Source organism: Vipera berus (genome assembly GCF_964194415.1).
Source record: "Vipera berus genome assembly, chromosome: 1".
Lineage (NCBI taxonomy): Eukaryota > Metazoa > Chordata > Lepidosauria > Squamata > Viperidae > Vipera > Vipera berus.
In genome coordinates, this window is record NC_138202.1 from 72,985,380 (window position 1) to 73,007,415 (window position 22,036).

Consider the following 22,036-nt stretch of genomic DNA (forward strand, 5'->3'; position numbering starts at 1 on the left):
CCCCTAGCCATCCCCTAATCCAGCAGTCCCCAACCTTACCAGCTCCATGGGCCAATTTCCAACAGGTCACAGACTGATAACGGGCTGTGGACTGAGGGTTGTGGACCTCTTCCTTAACCCACCAGCTTGATTTTCCTCCCCCCACCATTACTGACATCCACTTAAGGAAGGAACAGAATGAACAGAAAATGGTGCTTGCAACTCCCATCCCCAGCAAGATACCATGAAAAGTCTAACAAGACCAAGAAGGATAAACAGGTAGTTCTTTGTTTAGCAACCACAATTGGGACTGGTAGCCCAGTCATCAAGCAAAGAAGTCATTAAGTGAAACTGCAGTTATGAATATGATTTTGCTTCACCTTTCCTTTCCTTTACACCTTGTGAAAGTCATGAATGCTAAGACTGGTCATAACATTATTTTTTCATCACTGTAGCAACTACAAAAGGTTATGAAGATAGTTGCTGAATGTATTATTACCTGTATAATACAGTACTACAAGAATACTTCTTGCATTCCTATCCTTTAAATAAAACCTCCACCAAAATGGCTAGATGTGAATTCTCCCCTTTCTCCAAGCGATTCATGTGGTTCTTAGAAATTTAGAGACTCCACCCAAATGAATTCACTAATGATAAATAAATAAATTCACTGTTAATTAAATGCTATATTTGGGGTTTATTCGGCTCCTAAGATTCTCTATATTAGACCTCCACCTTCTTCAGAATAAATTTAGCTCATGACATTCATGAATCTTATTTTTTGAGGGGTTAGTATTCTCCTGTTAAGAATTTGACACAATGTTAGGTCTGTCCTCTGACAGGTCTGAATCCAGAGTAAATGAGATCTGGATAATATGGTTCATCTATGATCCTCTGAAGCTAGGAGAAGTTGGAAAAGAGCACAGTAGTGTCATATAAGGCTGGATTGCCTTTTTCAAGCCTAGAACCAACAGAAGCTCTCTCAGAAAATCCATCACCACCTCTCGCATCCAAATAATCTCATCTTCTTCACAGACCAAACCAGTCAAGAGGAGCATGAATTCAACTTAGAAGTCACAGCACTGATATTACAGGGAATCTTAGCCACTTGGTCAGTTTCCACAAGCTTAGTGAACAGCAGATAACCTCAAAAGTCATGCTCTCAGTCATCACATTCTATCATATGGACATCTACTTAAAATCTAACATTGTAAATGCCCAGCTGGATTGGGCACCTCAGTAAAAAACTTTTTCATCCAAGTAGTAAAAATCCTATCAGAAGCAGCCACCAACACAAATTTAAGTTTCAATTTTCTTTTGTAGAGGATCAGAGATAGATAATGTAGGGAAACGGATAAATTGGAAAAGGGCACTTTTGAGTTTAGAACAAAATAATACCACTAGGATCGTGTGTGTGTGTGTGTGTGTGTGTGTGTGTGTGTGTGTGTGTGTTTCGAAAAATTTTTGTGTTTTATATTCCAGCAGAATAAAACTGAAACAATGCAAACTTCCACCCCAGGAAACAATAAAAGACTGAAACAAGCCTTTTGCTCCCTTGTTCTTCATCCTTGGGCCACACACGTAGGTGAAGTGAAAGATAATGCCTCAAAGTTATCCAATGAGTTGTCAGAGCTGCCAGGCTTCGCTCGCAACTATGCTTCCTGCTAGGTGCCAGTCTGTCATGAGCTTTGTGGGGAGGCAGCTGGGGGAAGACAAGGGAAGGGGAAACCAAAAGGGATCTTCATGCTGTCCCGAGATATCCCAAGACCGCAGTCCTGGGAATGGAATGTAACATCTATCCATCTATCCAAGCTGGGCCAGATCTGACATGAGTTTTAATAGCTAAATATGGGCCTTGAGTGATATATAATTCAACTTTAAAAAAAAACCTGATGCTCACCCTTCCTCCTTGGTACCTTCAAGGTAAAACAAGAGGGAAACCTGAAAGCCTCCAGATATTTCATGCTGTCTTCTGTGTCCATGGCCAATGATGACAAATGGCAAGAATAGTACTGAACTTCAGAAGGAACATCTGAAAGGCTGGAAGTGATACACACAGACAGACAGACAGACAGACAGACAGACAGAGGCCTTTCCTAAGAAGATATGGCTATGGTGGTCTTTACAGAACAAACATTCAAATTGTAATTCGAAACAATTAAAAAGACTTAAAACCACTTTTTAGTTTAAAATAATTTGAACTGGCAATGCTGGTGAAATTTTCTACACAATGTAACTGTCTTAGTGGAATCTTGTTAATCCCAACACGAGGGGGAAAGAAAATAATAAATCTCAGTTATATTTTCCACTTTCATCATTTCATCTTCAGGAAAGTTCAATCTGGAGAGTCTCCCCATATTTCCGGATTAACTTGTCGTGATTGTGATCAACAGACCATTGTGCTGGGAGATGCTTGGGCTGCATAACATCCAAGAAGTGCTGGCGCCAACGTTTCTCCAGCCCCATGAGAGAATATAAGCCCCCTTGAGCAAAAGACTGGACCACTTTCAGGCCATGTGGCACATACTTCTCATTAAAAATCCTGAAAAAAAGATGAACAAAGGAAGTGTTTGGGAAAGCACAGGCTGGAAGGATGCCAAACATGATTGATTGATTGATTGATTCATTCATTCATTCTTTATTTTTATTTTTTTTTATTTTAATTCCATTTATATCCCGCCCTTCTCCGAAGACTCAGGGCGGCTTACAAGCTTAGCAGTAGCCTTCATTCTATGTATATGCCTGCTTATTAGGGCTTTCACACACACCCCAGCGGCATTATTACAAAGTCAACTTAATTGCCCCCAACAATCTATAATGTCGAGAACATTATAGGCACCAATCCTATTTACTAAGTGGTGAGGAAGTGAAATGAAAGGGATGAGCATCTCTAATAAAAACACTGAGCATTTTCAGTTTTGTGATGCAGTGACGCAGTAAGGCAGAGCTCTGCCTTCTGTGCCCAATTTCACCTTGCTGGGGGCTCTGAAAAGGGCCTAAAGTCACCCTGATGAAGAAGAAGGGGTGCCTTGTCGATCACGGAGAGACGGCGGTCTCTCCATTTAATCCAAGGAAATCCCTCTAAACCAGCAGGGGAAAGACTGGCCACCCCTCTTTGGCCGGCCATTAGCTGCTGACAACCGAAGAACAAAAGCTTTAATTAGCATTTTATTTTTTTATGGGGGACAGAAAAATACAATACTGAAGTGAAAGTAATACAAAGCTACAGTTTTGATAAATCTGAGAACTGAGATAATTAAGATTTTCTCTTTGTGAAAAAAAATATTGAGGTGAAATATAAGAAATCAACCCTTTATTTTAAGAGTGGAAAATGGACTTTGAATGACATCTAGTGGTGGATTTGAGTACAGCACTATAACTAGCTCCTTGGCTGCTTGGTGACTTTCAGCTTGGGACAACAGCTGCCAATAAAGGAAAATATTTTGGCATATTTATCATCCTGACCTTCTTGGACTAAGAATACCTACTGAGCTTGGACTTTTAATCTCAAGAGCTAGTGGGAGAGAAAGAAAAAAATGACTTTTTGAATACGTCTGGCTGCAGGGAGGTTGAACATTTTGAATACTTGGAACATTGTGGATTACAACCTGGCCTGACTGATAATTTTCAGGATACTTGAGACAAAGGATTACTATAAAATATTGCTATTAGGACTGGATTATAAAGGCTATACACAAAGACCAGAAAATTAGAGGAAATTTTGTTCCACTCTTACTGAGACTGGTGAAACTAGAAGATTTCTAGGAATGATGCCTCAAGAAAAAAATAATATCTTTCAGAAGGAAATACTTTTCATGCTACAATAAATTCATCAAACAATTGTTGTATACAAAGAGGATATCAAAAGAAACCATAATGATACTAAAAATAACCTATATGATATAAAAGACCAAATCTCCAAATTGAAGCTACAACTGGAAAGCTCCCAGACCTTGATTACAAAGTATGAACAAATAAACCAGAAATCAGAGGGTGATACAGAAGAAATGGATCTAGAGATGGAGGAGATAGGAGAAGGGAAATATGAACTGTCATACACAAATAAAATACTGCAAGACCTACCTATAACAATGAAAATACAAGACTCTTTACTCCTTTCTCCAAAATACACCTGATGACAAGGAAGAAGATTCTAGAAAATGGAACATAGAGCGAGCAGGGGAAATGTCTAGGGAATGTGGATGGGTGGAGTTTCCCCCTCACCCCCAAATACTCTACCTAAATATTGTCTTTCTCATGCCAAGCAGCTTTCACAAAAATAGAAATTAAATTCTTGGATGATTTAATTGCTTTGGTCTGGAAAGCTGCTTGGCAAAGAAAGAAAGCAAGAATTAAATTTTAAAAACAGAGGATTTGATCTACCAGAGGGGGCACTATCTGTTTAACATACCTGTTTGAATATGATTAAAAGAACGGATGACCCTTAGATATAATTAGACTTTTATAATATATGATTTAGAATTAAAATAGCACTTTCTTTCTTCTTTTGATATGGAAAATTTGAAAATAAGAGGATGATTGGTATGAATAAAATGTTTAGCTATATAAATGTAAGTAATATTGAGAAAATCATAACTGACAAAGATCTTTTAAATATTGATGGGAAATCAAACTTCAATAGGATACAAAAAACAGGATATTGACTTATGAATTGATATTATTGTTATTTCTATAATATTAGTAAAATATGACTAAGATGTCTATATCTAATTTTGTATACATCAACAGTAATAAGAATTGTAATTGCTTAATGAGGGGGAAAGGGAAAAAATATGGGGAAGAAAGGAAGATCAAGGAAAAAATACTGGATTGTGTAGTGCTGAATATATTTATATTGAAAAAGTTAATGTTAATTATGTGAACCCAGACAATATGTTGTTTACTGAGCTCCAAAGATTGCAATTTTAAAAAATTAATAAAACTTATTAAAAAAAACAACACTGAGCATTTTCCAAAGGCCATCATCCCACCAGGAAGGCCATGGCAAATCAATCTGATGTTAGATGAAGATGGACAGCATCCTCTAACCTGGAACCTTTCAGATATCACAGCAACCGGAAACTTGGAAGTGCAAAACATATATGCTTATCCCAACATGATTTTATATAGCTAAATAGCAGGATTCCCACACAAAAGGGAATTGTCAAGAAGATGGAAACCCAAATATTTACAGAAATAAATAAACAAAAACTTCCAAGAAAGGATTTCCTAGAAGGGAAATCCCCAAACAGCTCAATGAGAACCAAGTGGGTTGGGGCTGCCAGAATATCAAATGGCAAGAGAATAGAATGCCTTCAGAAGAGATTTGGCCACCTGGCTCATTGGCTAGAACCAACCATGCTGCAACTGTTCTCGTCAATCGCTGTTAAAATGGAAGGATAGGAGGGTATTACTTTACTGTTTGAAGATCTAAGAGAGAAAGTCAAGTCCATATTTGATACCACCAATGGAAAGTGTGATGTCTTTTTTATCTTCTGCAAGATCTGAACTGATCCTTTACTTCAGATTAAGTTTCTCACTTTTCCCTGGGAATTCCACTTATTACCGTGGGCCAAATTCTAGAACAAATTCCTCAAGCCAAACCCTGCTCTCCTTCCCACTCGCACTCTCCAAAGTTGGATAATTGGGCCCAGTAAGCAGAAACCTGCAAAACACTGCAAACAAGCAGGCAATAATCATGCATCTTAATCTAAATCTAATCAACCCTTACTCTTAAGACACTGTACCTGGTTTCCAGTCCAGCTGCTTCCTGCACCATCTCTGGGGAAACTGTGTCAGATGCAAAGTAATCCCTGATCAGCTGCAACAGCTCTTCCTTCCTGGCAGCAGGCAGGCTATCTGCATTCACAAGTGCTCTAGCTGCTGAACGGACTAATCTGCGGGTGGGATCTTCGAGCAAGCGAACGCCCTCCTCACAACCAATAGGGGCACCAAATTCTTCTGCCAGTTGTTGCTTGAGATGATTATCATAGTAGTTAGAGAGCGCATGACACGCAGTGCAGAGAAGGAGCACATCGTGGGAATTGTGGTCTTTCATTTGGATGGGAAAGTGTTTCCGGTACTCGTGAGGTACAATGTTCTTTCTGTTGAGGAAACAGCAACATTTGAGAGTGGATCACCAATAGTGCCACTGAGCCTGCAGCCACCTTTGTACCACGAGGTCAATCAGGTCCCCTCTTCAGCTGAAGAAGCTGCCACTGAACTCTATAGGGGTCACAGTATGCAAAGGATTTCACTGTTTTGTTAATTAAGACTCTACTCCAGGGTTTCTCAACTTTATCCACACATCATAAAATGCCAAGGTTGAGAAACACTGCTCTACTCATTTTCCTGCGTTTGGTCAGCATGCATATTTTATTGTCAGCTTTTAATGTTTCAAGTACCTTACTTATTTAAGCTTGAACAAGATGGGAGATACATTGCTTTTCTTTTAATGTAATGGCAGAAGCGTGTCATCCTGGAGCTGCCAAATAACCTTACAATGATCTGTTTTGTTTTTTGTGTTTCACGTTAGCAAAGTGATTTGCATGAATTACTAAATGAAGCTCTGGAGGGCAGAGATGTAAACATTATTACTTGTGAGCTATTATAAAGCAAATGATGGTTTTAAAAAAAGGTACGATTAAACTAGCAAACTTCCTTGATGCCTGTGCCATAGGTTCTTTCACTTTCCTATTTAAAGTTTAATATTCCCCTTTTACTCTTTTACAGAAACAAATTTTCATTCCTATCTTCTGCTGAGGTCTCGAGTTTATAACGCCTCACAGCCACAAATACATGAATTGACACAAAGCAAACTACCCGTATACCCAACTCAGCTTCATAATTGCAACCTGGAGTGATGTAGCTGAACACAGCATATTGGAGGTCCAGAACATATTAAATGTTCTTCTTGGAAGATATGAAACAGTGTAGGGTGCTGTGCAACACCTTTAGAATACAAATAGTTTATTGTAACCTATGGGCAGATGGCACAACATTAAGGCAGGGAAGAATATGTTTAAAAGATTATTATGAGTCAGGAGAGAGAATCTTGATGACTACTCTGTAGCTACTTTGGAGAGTACTATCATCAGCTTGGCTTTTAATAAAAGTGTTTAAACAAATTGTCTCACAGTGTTCATTATCTTCGTGTATTGTTTTCTATAGTGTCCATTATTCTTAAACAAGCCAAATCCCAATATGCTATGGAATTTCTGTAAGCTTGGAATTCATTACATCAGCCATCAATAGACATATGAACCATATTAATAAATTAATAAACCAGATTTACACACCATTCAAAAGAAACAATAAAACTCCTAGGAAGGAAACAAAAAGACTACAACACATCCCCTCCAGCAGCCCATATTTAGATAAGCAGTGATCAGCACCAGATAAATAATCAGGCAAAAAACAATACTCTGGTCAAGAAATCATCAAAGAGAAAACTATACCTCCATCAAAATTGGCAGGGAAGTTAATGTATATAAATAGGCAGCAAAACTCCATTCATTTACACTGATGATGTTACTTTGTTGGGTAATAAAATTCCTGCAAGTAAACAACCAAGCTCAGGGTACACCAAGAACTCCATTGTTCACCTGTTAGCTTAATTTATACTTCTTCTTTCCACTAAAAAAACAAGCGTTCCAGATAGTTAATGATAAAAGCAAACCATTACAAGTAATTAGTGCCAATATTTGCATCCCACAATAGGTGAAGAGAACACAGCAGTTTGTAAACATACATAGAATTTGTAAACTTTGTCAATATGCAATACACTCATTATACTATGACACTTTAATACTTATGAAGTTCAGACGTACAAAAGCAATCCAAAAATTTATGCAAAAGTTGATACTGTATGATCTTGGTTTTTTTATGGCAGATTAAAAATTAATTGATATTGCAGCCACTGAGATACTCAACGCTTTGTGTATGTATATTTACAAAGACATCTCTACACGTTCATTGGATTTAATGCTATTCTTATTTCTTAAATGCAACATAATGGGGTAGGAAGCTTAAGATCTTTCAGTAGTTTGATCAGCCAGACAGAACTGCCTTCTGAACAACTCACCGAATATAAGACTCTTTTTTGCCACACGCAACACAGAGATTTTTTTTGATTGCCAAGTAATAATCCACAGTTGATTCAGGGCGTCCAGAGGGCTCAAACTTTAATCTCACAGTAAACGGCTCCACATTTACTAATTCTGAAATAACAACACACACACAAACACACACAAAAAAAACCAGAGAATATTTAATGCCTGCTCTTTGATGCTCTCAAGGACTGTGATCTTCCAGATGTTGCTGATCTGCAGCATCAAAACCCCTCCCCATTAGCCTGCAGGCTAGTGGACTAAGAGTTCTAGTTCAGCAACATGAGGGGGGAGCTCCCCAATCCTGCTCCAAATAGTGGATAAATAAAAATTAATATATATAATTGAACTTCAGTGTAAGAGGCGTTGAGGTATAAAATGATGTATAAAATTTGCTAATTTTCCATGGTAACCTCCAAATTTGTAACTCTGTCTCTTTTGTCCACCTTAGGTTTATGGAAGATTCAACTGCCCATGTTTCTCCTCTGATTTTTCAGACTGAGATAAGAAATCCCATTTTAGAGAATGGAAAGAAAAAGGTTGAAGAGCGTAGATGTCCCGTGGGTAGAAGGCAAGTATTAACAGTAGAAACTGTCTCAGTCTCGGTGAAACAAATGGAATGAACATCCTGATTCCATCAAACATGAATACCCATATGCACTCCTAATATAAAATAACAATAGCACTTAGATTTATATACTGCTTCATAGTGCTTTACAGCCTTCTCTAAACCGTTTACAGAATCAGCATATTGGCCCCAACAATCTGGGTCCTCCTTTTACCAACCTCAGAAAGATGGAAGGCTGAGTCAACCTTGAGTCCCATCCGGGTTGAAATCCAGGTCGTGGGCAGAGTTAGCCTCCGATACTACATTCTAACCATTGTGCCAATGGGGCTCTTAGCCTCTTAATAAAAGCTACATTTGGTTTAAATAACTTTTTTAAAACCTAAAATTAATGTCTGATTTTAGTTTTGTTTTTTTGTGGGTGTTTTTTTTTAAAATCAGCCAGGCCAGGAATCTACATGCTTTACTCTTGCCATCGTAGATGAACCAACATTTCTGTGTTCTAGAAAGCACAGTATGTATTAATATTTGCAAAAGCCACCTTGACCTCACATACACAACCTGCTTTTACATCTCAAGACTTACTTTAAGCTGCAAACCATGTAACTAAACCTCCTGGCCTAATTTCTGGACTTCTTGTTTCCTTATCTTCTAATTTTTGTATTATTTTGCTTCGTGAAGAGTCCTGAAACCTCTGAAAACCAGAATACTTTTAATGTCATTTAGCTAGTATTACTAAAGGCATTATCCCACTATGGATTTTGGATTATAGCATAGCTTTTTAGGACACAACAGCAAGCACACTTCTTTCCAAGCTTGTGTTTAGGCCTTTTTGACTCTAAAAATCAGATTCACAAACCTCCAATCCCTTTGTCAAGATACCACTGGGCTTTCTTGCGATCACATGTACACAAAGGCTGCCCATCTGGAGCGTGTAAAAAGCAATTATCATACAAGGGAGATTTCCTGTGTAAAGAAAAGAATGCCACAATCGCTATCAGATAAGAATATGGGAATCCTAATAGCCACATTTGTTAAGTGAATCACTGCAGTTGTTAAATTATTAACATGACTGTTAGCTGAATCTGGCTTCTCCAATGACTTTGCTTTGCAAAAGGTGATTGCATGACCTTAGGACACTGCAACGATCATAAATATGAGTCAGTTGCCAGGCCTCTGAATTTTGACCATGTGACCATGGGGATGCTGCAGTGTGAACAACAGTCACAAGTCATTTTTTTTTCAGCACCACTGTAACTTTGAACGGTCACTAAACAAACTGCTGTAAGTCAAGGACTACCTGTACAACTGTTAAAAATGTTAAATAACTGCCTCCTCAGTGTTGTTCCTTTGCATTTACCATTGATTTTAACTAAACATACTCCCAAGCAAAGACTTAAAACTTTGCAAATTTTATAGAGAGTAAGATCCACAGAATTTTTAAAGAAAGGCATATCATTCAACAAGAGCCAGTGCAGTGTAATGGTTACGGTGCTGGACTGGGAGCACGGGTACCCAGCTTGTAGTCATTAAGCATGAAAGCCAGCTGTGTGATTTGGGCTACTCACCCTCTATTAGCCCTGGTCCAGGGAAAGAGAAGTATATATATTAATTCCCACAGAAACAATGCAGTCAATTAGATGAACATTTCACACTTGATAAAGAGTCTGAGCAATAAGAACAAATGTCTGCCTAATTATCTAGAGCAAAGAAAATAACTCTCATTAGAGTTCACTATCACATCCACACTCAAGGAACCCTTGTCATGATTCTCTGGTGTCCCACAAAGCAGAAAACCAACTCTGAATTCATTTAGTATTTGGCCAAGAAGAGGAAAATAGTCTCTAAAGCACTATATACATAATCTCTGGGTTTGGGCGTGCACTTTCAATGGGAATCTTCACAAAAGACTTAATCTAAACTAATCTAACTTTCATTACGATCAAAGACCGTCATAAGGAGGATAAGATGCAAGAAATTAAAAGGCATAAAATACCACAAAATAAAATTACATGTAAAAAGTTAAAAACAACATCAAAACAAAACAAAACATTGGCCACAATCAAAACTATGCCGAAAGAGGGGAAAAAATCTTCAACATTTTGATGAAAAAGTACACAAGGAACACTCACCTTGCAGAATATCCTACACCCAGAGGCTTCCGTTTGTGTTTCCGAGGATCCTTCACCTGCTGGTTGATTGGGGAGGATTCATGAGATGGAAGTTTCTCAGACTGTGGGCTGTGCTCCACATTTCCTGGGTTTTCATCATCACCAAAGCTATTGTTTTTTCCCCTGAAGGGTACATCCACCAGACCCTGACATTTCTTCAGGACTTTTTCCCAAGCAGGAAGAACATATCCATCACCTGACAAACAAGGGGGGCAGGAAAGGTTCACCAGATGGAGGAACAAAGCCACTGACACCTGCGCATCTCGGGCAGCATAATCAATCTGGGGAAGAAAACCAAGAGGCATGCCTTAACTTATTTATCAGCATCTCGAATATCCAAAGTGAATTCTCCCCAACAACAAACAGAAGACTAGTTGGCAAATAAAAAGTCCTTCCTTATGCTGTTAACCATAGGCCAAAATTACCTCACTAGCCATCTTCTAATCTAGGCCAAGCCCTCGTGATGTTTGTTTGTTTGTTTGTTTGTTTGTTTGTTTATCTCATTTCTAGATCGCCCATCTCCTTCAAGAAGGGTCTTAATTTTTGTAATTGTTGTATTGTTATTTTAAAAACCTTGTGAACCGCCCTGAGTCCTATGGGAGAAGGGCGGTATATAAGTCTAATAAAGATAAAGATAAAGATAAAGATAATATTTATTTATTTATTTATTTATTTATTTATTAATGGGGCTTATATCCCGCCCTATCTCCCGAAGGACTCAGGGCTGCTAACAGCAATAATATACAATAAATACAGAAATTAAGATAAAATTAAAATTAAAGGCCTCTGTACAATAAATTAAAATTAAAAATTAAAATAAATTAAAAATTAGAGTTAAAAATTGTAAACATAATTAAAATAAAAATTAAACATAATTAAAATCCCTGTCAGTCCAGGTCAGCCAGGTGGAAAAGGAGTGTTTTGAGGCTGCGGCGAAAGGACTGGAGATCTTGGGCCATCCAAAGCTCATGGGGGAGCTGGTTCCACAGGGCTGGCGCTCCCACAGAGAAGGCCCTTCCCCTGGGGGTTGCCAGCCGACATTGTCTAGCCGACGGTACCCTGGTATTACTTTTATCTCATTCTCAGACTACTGGAGGCGCAGTGTACATCTGAATTTAGCTGTTGCCGTTTAGAAGCAGCATTCTCCGCTTTTCCTGGCACAGAACCTACCCTAGAAATATATATAGATTGCCTGCTTTTCCAGACAGAATCGTATACACATGCCTGTCTACAGATCAGTGAGTTTAGAGCCAGGTTCTGGCAGATGATCTAGCCATCTATCAAAATCTGCCTCTCTCCTGTTTCCTGTTTGGTCTACTTGAGAAGCCGACAGTCTTCCTCCCAAGGGACAGGGATTGGTGGTTGTTTTTCTCAAATAGCAGCTGATGTCGGGGAATCCATCAAGCACTTCTCCTAAGTTGTCCCAGACTAATCATGTGAGGACAGTCTCAGTTTCTTGCCTTGTTACTGTGACAAAATACAGCTGAGCCATAAGAGCATCAAAGACTTTTGTGCTGCCTCACAGTCTAGAGCAGGGGTAGGCAACCTCGGCTCTTTTATGACTCGTGGACTTCAACTCCCAGAATTCCTGAGCCAGCTGGCTCAGGAATTCTGGGAGTTGAAGTCCACGAGTCATAAAAGAGCCGAGGTTGCCTACCCCTGGTCTAGAGGAAGGCACATCATGAGGAAAAGCCTTTTTATTCTATTTAGAAGCATCCTCAAAAGATGTCAATGCCCATCTTCAATGAGACTACAATATAGGCATGACAATCCACATTTGCTCTTCAAGATCTCTTCAGAGGAATCTGGCAGCAAAATGGATACAGCAGTGGTTGTTGTCCCCCCCCACCACCACCACCAAAATCAAGATAGAAATGGGAATGGGAGCCCAATTTCAGCCCATGTTTTGTTTTGGAGGGAGGAATTAACAATGAAAATGGAAGTGGGAGAGCAAGAGGCTTCCACTTCCACTTTTAAAAACTGAAATAAACCAAAAGCAGCTGATTAAGCTCCACCTCTTTCAGTAAAGTCACCATGTCATTGAATTAATTCTTGATCCACCCAACCCTAAAACAGAAAAGGGCTATAATAATTTCATCTAAGGATTTCAAGTCACCTCCTATGTTCAAAAGTTCCCCATTTTTGAAAACTGGTATTCCTTCCCCTCCTTCCCTTGGGAGAAAAGAGGGGTTTGACTGCCAAAATGAAGGACCAGATAACACCATGCATTGCCTTCATTGAAAGCTGCTACTACAAAACTTACAAAGAAAACAAACCTGTTCTTGAGTTAACTGTTCCGCTTCCCAATTGCTGCAGCACAAGTGTAGAGATTTGTCAAGGGAATATTGGAGAAGCTTTTCAGCAAGAGACTTCAGGCTGAGCCCATTTTTGCAGAAGGTCTTACTTCAGGATTGTACATGGAAGAAAAAAAATGCCCTTTATCCCATCAAACAAATGCTTAGGAACCAAATCATCACTATTTATGTGTGTGTGTGAGAGAGAGTGTGTCTGTTTCTCTGTCTGTTAACTTGGGGATCTGATATTGAAATTATCAACAGCAGGTTAACTTTTCTTGAGTTCTTTTCATAATTGCATCCATTTACCTATGGGAGAAAACTTTATGTTTGTACAGCGTGCTTAACAGGGGCACAAGCGGGATTAAGTGAGTGTTTTAAGGTGAGCAATTAGGGGGCCAGGAAAGAAAGGTAGCTAGAATGAGCGAGAGCTATAAATTCGTGTGGAATTTTAATTTTCAGCACAGCTGCTTTTCTTTCCCTTTTCTGATCAATCTGGAATATAATGAAGATTTGCTTATATCCTTTGGGGGAAAAAGGACCCTTGTGACACCAAGTATTCCTGCATTAAAATCAACAGGGATACTATATTCCCCAAACTGAAGATAGTTGACACGAGTGTAATTGTGCGCTAGCAAACTAGCAACCGATAGACGTAATTAGGTGAATAACTGATTGGGTAAAACATATTGTATAAACAGGGCCCACATGGATCTCAAAATTTAAAATAAATAAAGTACAGTTAACAATGAGACATTGCCAACACTCTATTACTTACTGCAATTAGTATTCTAGAGAACGAAAAGCCCTAAAACTATGTTAAATTATAACCTTCTCAAGTAACAAAACATTTGGAATATTCAGAAACACCATTATGATGAAACCTCAATTTAATAGATTTTGGGGGTGATGGACATTTTCGTCTGGTCACCCTACCATAATAAGAGACATATCCATTGTGTCTGTGGATGAGAGGGACTTTTAAAATATCAAACCAAAAAAACTCTACTGTATTTCCCTCATTCACAGTTATTTACATAATTTGTATGATAATACTATGTAGATTAAGTCATTTGCATGAAATTATGTTGTTTAAGCAAATGTCAGATGACACAAATGATATAATTTGTTACTTTTGCATAATAATGTCACTATGTCCCAATGACATAGTTTGCAATATTACTGCCATTCAGGAACAACATCCAACACTTCCACCACAAATGGTCTGTTAAATCAAGGTTACCTTTCGAGGAAACAAACTGATTCAAAGATACATACCTATGTCTTAGGGCCAAATAGCGGAGGTCCACAGTCCCTTTGACTGTTACACTATAGTCATGAAACAGCTTACTGGCATCTTCCCAACATCCTACCCCAACTTTTAGGATTTTGCCATCTGCCAGAACTTCAAGCAAAGTCTTTGGAAGAACTTGTCCCCCACTGGTCAGTTGGGGCAAACGAAGAAGAAGGCAAAGTCCATTACAAGTAGCCAATTGTAAGAGAGAAACAGGCTTGGACTTTTTTCCTTTCACTGAGACCTAGAAGGATTTCAGACGAGAAGAACGATGGCAATAAAAGCAACTGGGCAACCTAGACTATGTCAAATCTACAGACAACTCTATTTTTAGTAATACCAAGTATACAGGCTGATCCTGACACCTAAATCTATATTAAACGTTCACTATGTAATCCAGTAACCATTCTGCTGATTGTAGAATTTACGTAATTAGTTGTTCATCTTATAGAATCTCAGAAGAACTCTCATCTCCAGATTGTGATACCATAAATAAGCCAAGAATATTAGGTCTATGCATTTCAGATCAAGATCTAGCAGTTCCCAATTGTGTTGAAAATCCTGGTTGATTGTGGTAATTCTATTGTGGAAGAAGGATTGCAAATCCAGATTTATTTAACTTGGGTACGGAATAGGTTTTTCAGTTGGTTAGTTACACCAGATTTATCTAATAGATGGTGAGTTTTTTTCTGCCAAAATAGCAAGTAAGAGAGAAATCATTTTACAGCAGCAATAGAAAATACATTAGAAAAACAACAAATAGATGGAAGGACAGTGTGGATGCCTGTGAAGTTTAGCTATGGGCAGTGATTTGAGAAGAACTGATCACTTGGTGCCTTTTAACCCTTTGTGTAGCCGATTCAAAGCAATATGTAAAAGCTGCTCAAATAGGCTACTGTTTTTTGCATCCCCTATTCTTTACAAGTATCAGTATTTTTCTGTAAACATTTAGGTAGATCTGGAAAACCCAGAGTCAGCAACCCCTCCTATATCATATTTTTGAGTGAGGATGGTCCAGTTTTGTCTACAAAAGGATTTGCTCTTCAGTAAACTAGTAAACAGGGTGATATAAATTCACATTTGGGCAATACTGTAGAATTTGTATAAAGTACCTAAACTGCCATATGAACAGATGTCAATCCAAAACCAGTGTGAAGATAAAACCAGTGTGAGGATAAAAAAGCATTTGTTTATGACTACTACCTGTGAAAAGATAGTGGTCACTATGACATGGAAAGAGTCTCCAAACCAGCCTCCAAACTTAGGCTCCAACAGAAATATTTAGTGCTGATAGGGAAACTCTTCATAAGACCAAGCAAACCATGCTATCACAGACTCACCTAACTTGTCATGGGAGTATATGGTATCCAAGTCAGCACTCAGTTTTAGCTTATAAAGCCTACGTAAAGTAGTTTATTAATAACCTCTACCTTTAGCTTGCAAAACAGATTTTTCAATAGACTCTAAGACTTACCCACTCACAGTCAATTCCAAGGACTAGACAACATTCCAACTCTTTCATTAATATGGGTTCCACTTCATTCCACTTCTCTACCTCAGAAACAATTATTACTTTTGCCTCGAGGATCTCCTCCAGCCAGCAAATTGTAGGAGAAGGTAAAGATGAACGAAAAATATCTTCTGAGATATCTTTCTTTTCTCGTTCCTTCACATTTTCTCCTTGGTTAGGTGTAATGCAAGTTTTATGTTTTTGACGTTGGATGACCTTCCAGACAGCTAGACCTCCTGCTGCAATGCCAAAGAGGGTAGCCACAGTAACAGTGACTGCTGTTGGTCTGGGCATGTTTTCATCTTCCTTTCTACTCCACCTTTGCAAAAATGGCAATACGCAGTGATCTAATAACATGGAATAACATTGATTAAAAATAAAGAAAAATTGTGGAGAAAAATTAGTAGGCCTGAAGAACCCACTCAACTGAAATATGTCCGCCTAACTTTCTGTCTATGTTATACTAAAGTATGTTTTATTCCAGGGATGTCAAACTGCCAGCCCGTGGGCCAGGCGCATCACACAGAAGCCATACCCACCCCATTGCCGGCAAGGGTAAAACAGTCGTGATACATTGCGCGACATCACGTGACGTTGCAAGTTTGACATGTCTGTTTTATTCAATAAATTAAGCCAAACTAAACAAGCAACATTAACAAATTATCAGGTGTAGTCAAACATTGGGACATTTCTGAATAATACATGAAAAATTAAATTATAAATTGATCTCCTTCAGGCAGGCTTCAAATGCCACACAGAGTTTGGAGAAATGCATTTTCAGATCATGACAAAGAGGTAAATTAATAGATGTATCTTAGAAATGTTGGTGAAGGAAGTGAACAGAGGGAAGCCACTTGGGCCCTAATTATTAAAAGATACTCAGGATCTAATGTGAAATATGAGTATTACCAAATTGACTGGAAATAGTGGTAATAATAGTATTCAATGTAATGTATATGAAGGTGTAAAATCTGACACTATGCAATGTCAAAAAGCCCACAGAGGAAAGATTTCCTTCAGAAAATAAATATCTTGCCCAAATGAGAAAAAAAGGAAAAAATTCAAGCATTCGGAAGAAAAATACAGCCACCTAAGAAAAGGACTGTCAGATCCAGGACATGCAAATTCCTGCCATCTTCCAGTCAGCCTTATCAGGTAGACCAGACAGGAAACACAGCCAGATGAACTAGTTCTACTTTATTGCTATCTAGTTCTGCTTTATTTGCTATCTAACAAAATGAAATTCAATGGTGAAAAAAGTAAGGTTCTACATTTAGGCAGGAAAAATCAAATGCACAGGTATAGTATAGGTGGTACCTTGCTCAATAGTAGTAACTGTGAGAGGGATCTCAGAGTCCTAGTAGACAATCACTTCAATATGAGCCAGCAGTGTGCTGCAGCTGCCAAAAAAGCCAACACAGTGCTAGGCTGCATTAACAGAGGGATAGAAACAAGATCAAGTGAAGTACTAATACCACTTTACAATGGTAAGGCCACACCTGGAAGACTGCATCCAGTTTTGGTCACCATGATGTAAAAAAGATGTCGAGACTCTAGAAAGGGTACAGAGAAGAGCAACAAAGATGATTGGGGGACTGGAGGCTAAAACATATAGGGAACGGTTGCTGGAATTGGGTGTGTGTAGTTTAACGAAGAGAAGAGTGAGGGGTGACATGATAGCAGTGTTCCAATATCTCAGGGGCTGCCACAAAGAAGAGGGAGTCAAGCTATCCTCCGAAGCACCTGAAAGCAGGACAAGAAGCAATGGATGGAAACTAGTCAAGGAGACAAGCAACCTAGAACTAAGGAGAAACTTCCTGACAGTTAGAACAATTAACCAGTGGAACAATCTGCCTCCAGAAGTGGTGAATGCTCCAACACTGGAAGTTTTTAAGAAGAGACTGGACAGCCATTTGCCTGAAATGGTATAGGGTTTCCTGCCTGAGCAGGGGGTTGGACTAGATGACCTCCAAGGTCCCTTCCAACTTCTTCTTCTTCTTCTTCTTCTTCTTCTTATTATTATTATTATTATTATTATTATTATTATTATTATTATTATTATTATTATTATTATTATTATTATTATTATTATTATTGTAAGGCTACATTAAAAGAATCTTGCAAGTCTGAAAGTACAAGTCTCCCACTGTCTTCTATATAGCTTGAAAAACTTGAAAAAGTCACTTCTGAGCCTTTTGCCCCATTAACCAGCTGCAAACTATACCCTTTCTTATTTGACCATTCCCTAAGCAGCATCTTTTCTCTCTGACTCCTAACGTTTTCCCCAAGTACACTTCCTCATTGAGTTTATTGGAAGCCAGCAAGAAGTCACAAGTCATGGTCACATGAGGTCCTCAGTTAATGACCTGCAATCCTCACCTAATACAGCAACAGGAACTGCTGGGATTGCCATCACTAAATGATGTGGTCATATGGCACTACGTTTTACCACTGCAACATTTAGTGACAAAATTCTGGTCCCAATTACCATTCTATCCCAAATTCTATCTGTAACAATCCTCTGTAACAACAACAAAAAAAGAGGTTGGGGATTGGACACAAATTGTCCAAACCTGTTGCATCTAGTAATGGCTTTTTAAAAGGGGCAGACCACTGCTTCTTTCAGACGTGGCAAAACTACCGGTACCCTGTCCGTCAAGACATAATTTATCATCACAGGGATCCAGTTACATATAATCTCCTTGGGAGGCCTTGACCAATCAGAAGAGACTGACCTATGGACTAGCATATAGCGGAAGCCCACAGATACAACACAGGTAGAATAATGTTTTATGACAAAAAAGAAACCACATATACAACTTTCTACTTCCTTCAGAACACAGCAGTCCAAGCCAGTATACAGAGATTTAAGTCTGAGACATTTCTTCCCACCTAAGTTAAAGAATATTTGCTTGGTCTTTTCAAACCTTTGAGCATTTTCTATGTAACAGTCCTCTCTAGAAAGAGAGGACTGCTTCGTCTCATAAGCTTTAGTCCTTATAATACTAAAAAAGATAAGGAGATTATAAAGAAGATGAAGATGATTATTGTTATGGGGAAAATAGGAGGAGGAAGGAGCAGTGTGTGTGTTTGCCACCTTGAGTTATTTATAAAAATAATAAGGGCAGGATATAAATATGTAATCATAAACAAATAATCATGAGTTCTTTGCATTTCAGAAATTGTAGGGTAGACAAGTAGTGTGTGATTAACATTTTCAGGCAGAGAATATGAGTTACTGATTTAAAAAATAAGTAGTATTTGCCAAGAATATAGCAATGTGAAATCTTAAAACAATGTTTTACAACTTTTCGTTAATACTCCAGCCCCAGGGAAGGAGAAAAAGGGCAATGTGGTTCCCATTCTTAAAATAAAATCCTGCTGGGATTCAGAAAATTATACCTAATTTCAGTTCTGTACAAATTATACAAAGTATGATTAATATAACATTTTCTAGTGCTTACATTTCAGCCCTTTTGAGGTAGGCCAGGTCAGGAAATAGACTCCAAAAGAATGACAGGAACTCTATTTTATTTATATAGGCATTAGTAATAAAATCTTGAAAGCCTGACTGTATTTTCCCTTCCTTTCCTCTTGCACCCCACCAAGTTAAGGCAAAACCAGTTCGAATTTCTTTCTAATATTTTTTTTCCATTTTCTGGGCTTAACGTATGTTTATAATAGTTTTCACAGTTTCTCCAAGCTCATCTTTTTGCTTCTCTGCACCAGGACCAGTTTTGCTGAAGAGGAGTCAATATAGAAAGTTTCCAAGTATAAGACTAAATTTCATAATCTCCGAAAGTGTCAACGCACATGAATGGTCAGATGAATCAATTTAATATCAACAAGTAACTGTGTCTTATATACCCAAGGAAGAAAAATGAATACCCATTATAAAATCCAAATTAGTGATATTTTTATTATATAATATGAGAAGGTGTGCAAACTCTCAAGCTCTTCAGAACTGTTTTGATTTATGAAGAACAAGAAGTATAGAAGAAATACACGAAATTAGGCTAATTCAAGCTACGAAGTCAGTCATCTCAACCAATATGACTGGACTTTCAGAACACTTTTGACAAGACTCATTAAAAATTCCTGAGCAAATTTAGAAGTTATGAAATAAGAGAAAAATATTGTCTTCTAGATTGTTTGCCAAATAAAATACAGAAGAGAACAAAAATAAAACAACAGTCCCCATATTGGAAGGAAACAAGATATTATATTGTTAATCATGTTCATGAACACCAGTGCTTTAAAAAAAATTCTATATGTGATTTTGAATTAGGAGCAGGATGGCCAAGTGTACTCACGGAGGGATCTCTCCAAATTACAGAAATGAAATGAACATGCAATTCAATATAAGATGTGAAATATTACAGATTGGAGCAAAACTCTCAGAAAGAAGTCTTGTTAAGGGATAGGATAGACAGTAATGATTTGTTGCTGGTCACATTTTTTGTTTCAGTGGATTTATTTCTCAACTGCACTAACATATAAACAGAAAAACTTTATAGTGGTACAACTACAATAAAATATACCGTCCCCTTAAATATTACTTTTCTTCATACCAGGAAAATGACATATCATTTATAACTGAGGAAACATTCATCAAGCTTTCTGCCACACCTAACTGCTTTCTCAAAACCCTATAAATAAAAAATAAAAAGAAAACTGGCATACTGCAAACAACCCCAGCTTCTGGCATTATTTACAGCACTGCCTTTCGATCCATGCTGGTAAGAATTCTGGGAATTTCAAGCCCAACACAGAGACTGACATAGAATTTGATGCAATTGTGACACATAGTCAAAGGTGTCAGTAAATCTTGTTTTAAATTCATAGATGGGACTGAAATGTGCAACAACATTTTTGTATACAATGTGTGAGCTATGTCAATGCCTGAATGTAAGATTACCAACACTTTTACATGTGCCTTTTATGGTCTCACAGGAAAAACAAGTATAATAAACACACTTTGCGAACATTTTTTTCAGCTCCCATTTTTGTGCAGGTTCAATGAGCAAAAAAGTGAATACAGTTTCCCTACCCTTCCCATCATTGTATGCAGCGGATTACAACAATTAGGACATACTATCTTTACATTTCTAAACATTTATTTATTCTTGGAAATTTGCTCCACATTTGATCAATATGCTTCATCATTAAGTTTTCTTGATCTTCAACAATATTATTGAGGCATGAGAGGACCCATTTAAATGTCAAACATTCAAAATGTACAAGTAAATAAAGCACAGTAATCTTTGCAACCACTTTTCAGCCTTGATATATAAGTTATTTGGAATTTTAAAATCTATATAAAGGGCAGAATTTTTACTTTTATGTGTTCAGTTCTTGCAACACTGTCCCTTATAAAGGTAGCCAAATACATTTACACAGCAGATTGACAGTAATAATGAAGATTTTTCACTGGGAGCAACCACAATCCTCCCCCAACTACTGCCTCCAAAATACCGAATAATTTCCATTATCCCCAGCTAGCTTTGTTGAGGAATAAGCCACAATAGGGAACCAAAGCAAAAAGGACTGCTAATAATAACATATCTGGATGACAAAATGTTCCTGTTTTCCTCAACAGGGAAACACCGCGAGAGATTCCACAAAGAGCAGTTTCTCCATCTTGTAAACTTCACTAGACTAAAGTCTAGTGAATTTGGAAGCTTTATATTATTAACATCTTTAGAAAAAGGCTTCAAGCAGAAAGCAAAAAGACCCAATAACTACTAAACAGTACTGTATTATAATCACAATCTCGGAGGAGGGGAGACTACCCATACCTAAAGAAAAAGAAATCATACATCCAGCATATTTTGCCTACAGTCCTCAAACTAATAATAATCCCCATTCTCCTCTGACGGCGCTTTTATCAATAAAAGGCGCTCACGTGTACGTTACCTGTTTTAGTAGCGAAAGCCAAAAAAAATCTTCGTTGGCACAGCAAGACTTCCGGGCTCCCCCTTCAGAGCGGAACGTACAAGTGTATTGTCATACAAGCGCTCCGGGGCGCTGCCATGTTGTACGGCAACTATGGCTTAAATTCGATTTGTTTGGGCTTCTGTTTTCTGAAACGGTGGTCTCTAGCGTTGATTAAAAT

The 22,036-nt window shown here is 38.0% G+C and overlaps 1 protein-coding gene across 1 annotated transcript; it reads right to left on the reverse strand.

The window, feature by feature from the left end:
- Positions 1–2,187: 2,187 nt before the first annotated feature.
- Positions 2,188–21,943, reverse strand: EXD2 (exonuclease 3'-5' domain containing 2). The gene is made up of 9 exons (XM_081312823.1): positions 21,838–21,943; positions 15,886–16,268; positions 14,396–14,655; positions 13,100–13,226; positions 10,785–11,104; positions 9,512–9,618; positions 8,063–8,198; positions 5,727–6,083; positions 2,188–2,521 (listed from the first exon to the last, which is right to left on the reverse strand). Exons 2-9 carry the CDS (start codon positions 16,213–16,215, stop codon positions 2,305–2,307), a joined length of 1,854 nt encoding a protein of 617 aa, XP_081168949.1. The 5' UTR covers positions 16,216–16,268; positions 21,838–21,943; the 3' UTR covers positions 2,188–2,304.
- Positions 21,944–22,036: the final 93 nt, after the last annotated feature.

Bases quoted from the DNA above. Each gene is read 5' to 3' on its own strand.
- EXD2 (XM_081312823.1), bottom strand. From the start codon at position 16,215: ATGCCCAGACCAACAGCAGTCACTGTTACTGTGGCTACCCTCTTTGGC. The intron at 14,656-15,885 runs GTAAGTCTTAGA...AAATCCTTCTAG, and splicing joins TTGGAATTGACTGTGAGTGG to GTCTCAGTGAAAGGAAAAAA. The intron at 9,619-10,784 runs GTGAGTGTTCCT...TTCTTTACACAG, and splicing joins GGTGTAGGATATTCTGCAAG to GAAATCTCCCTTGTATGATA.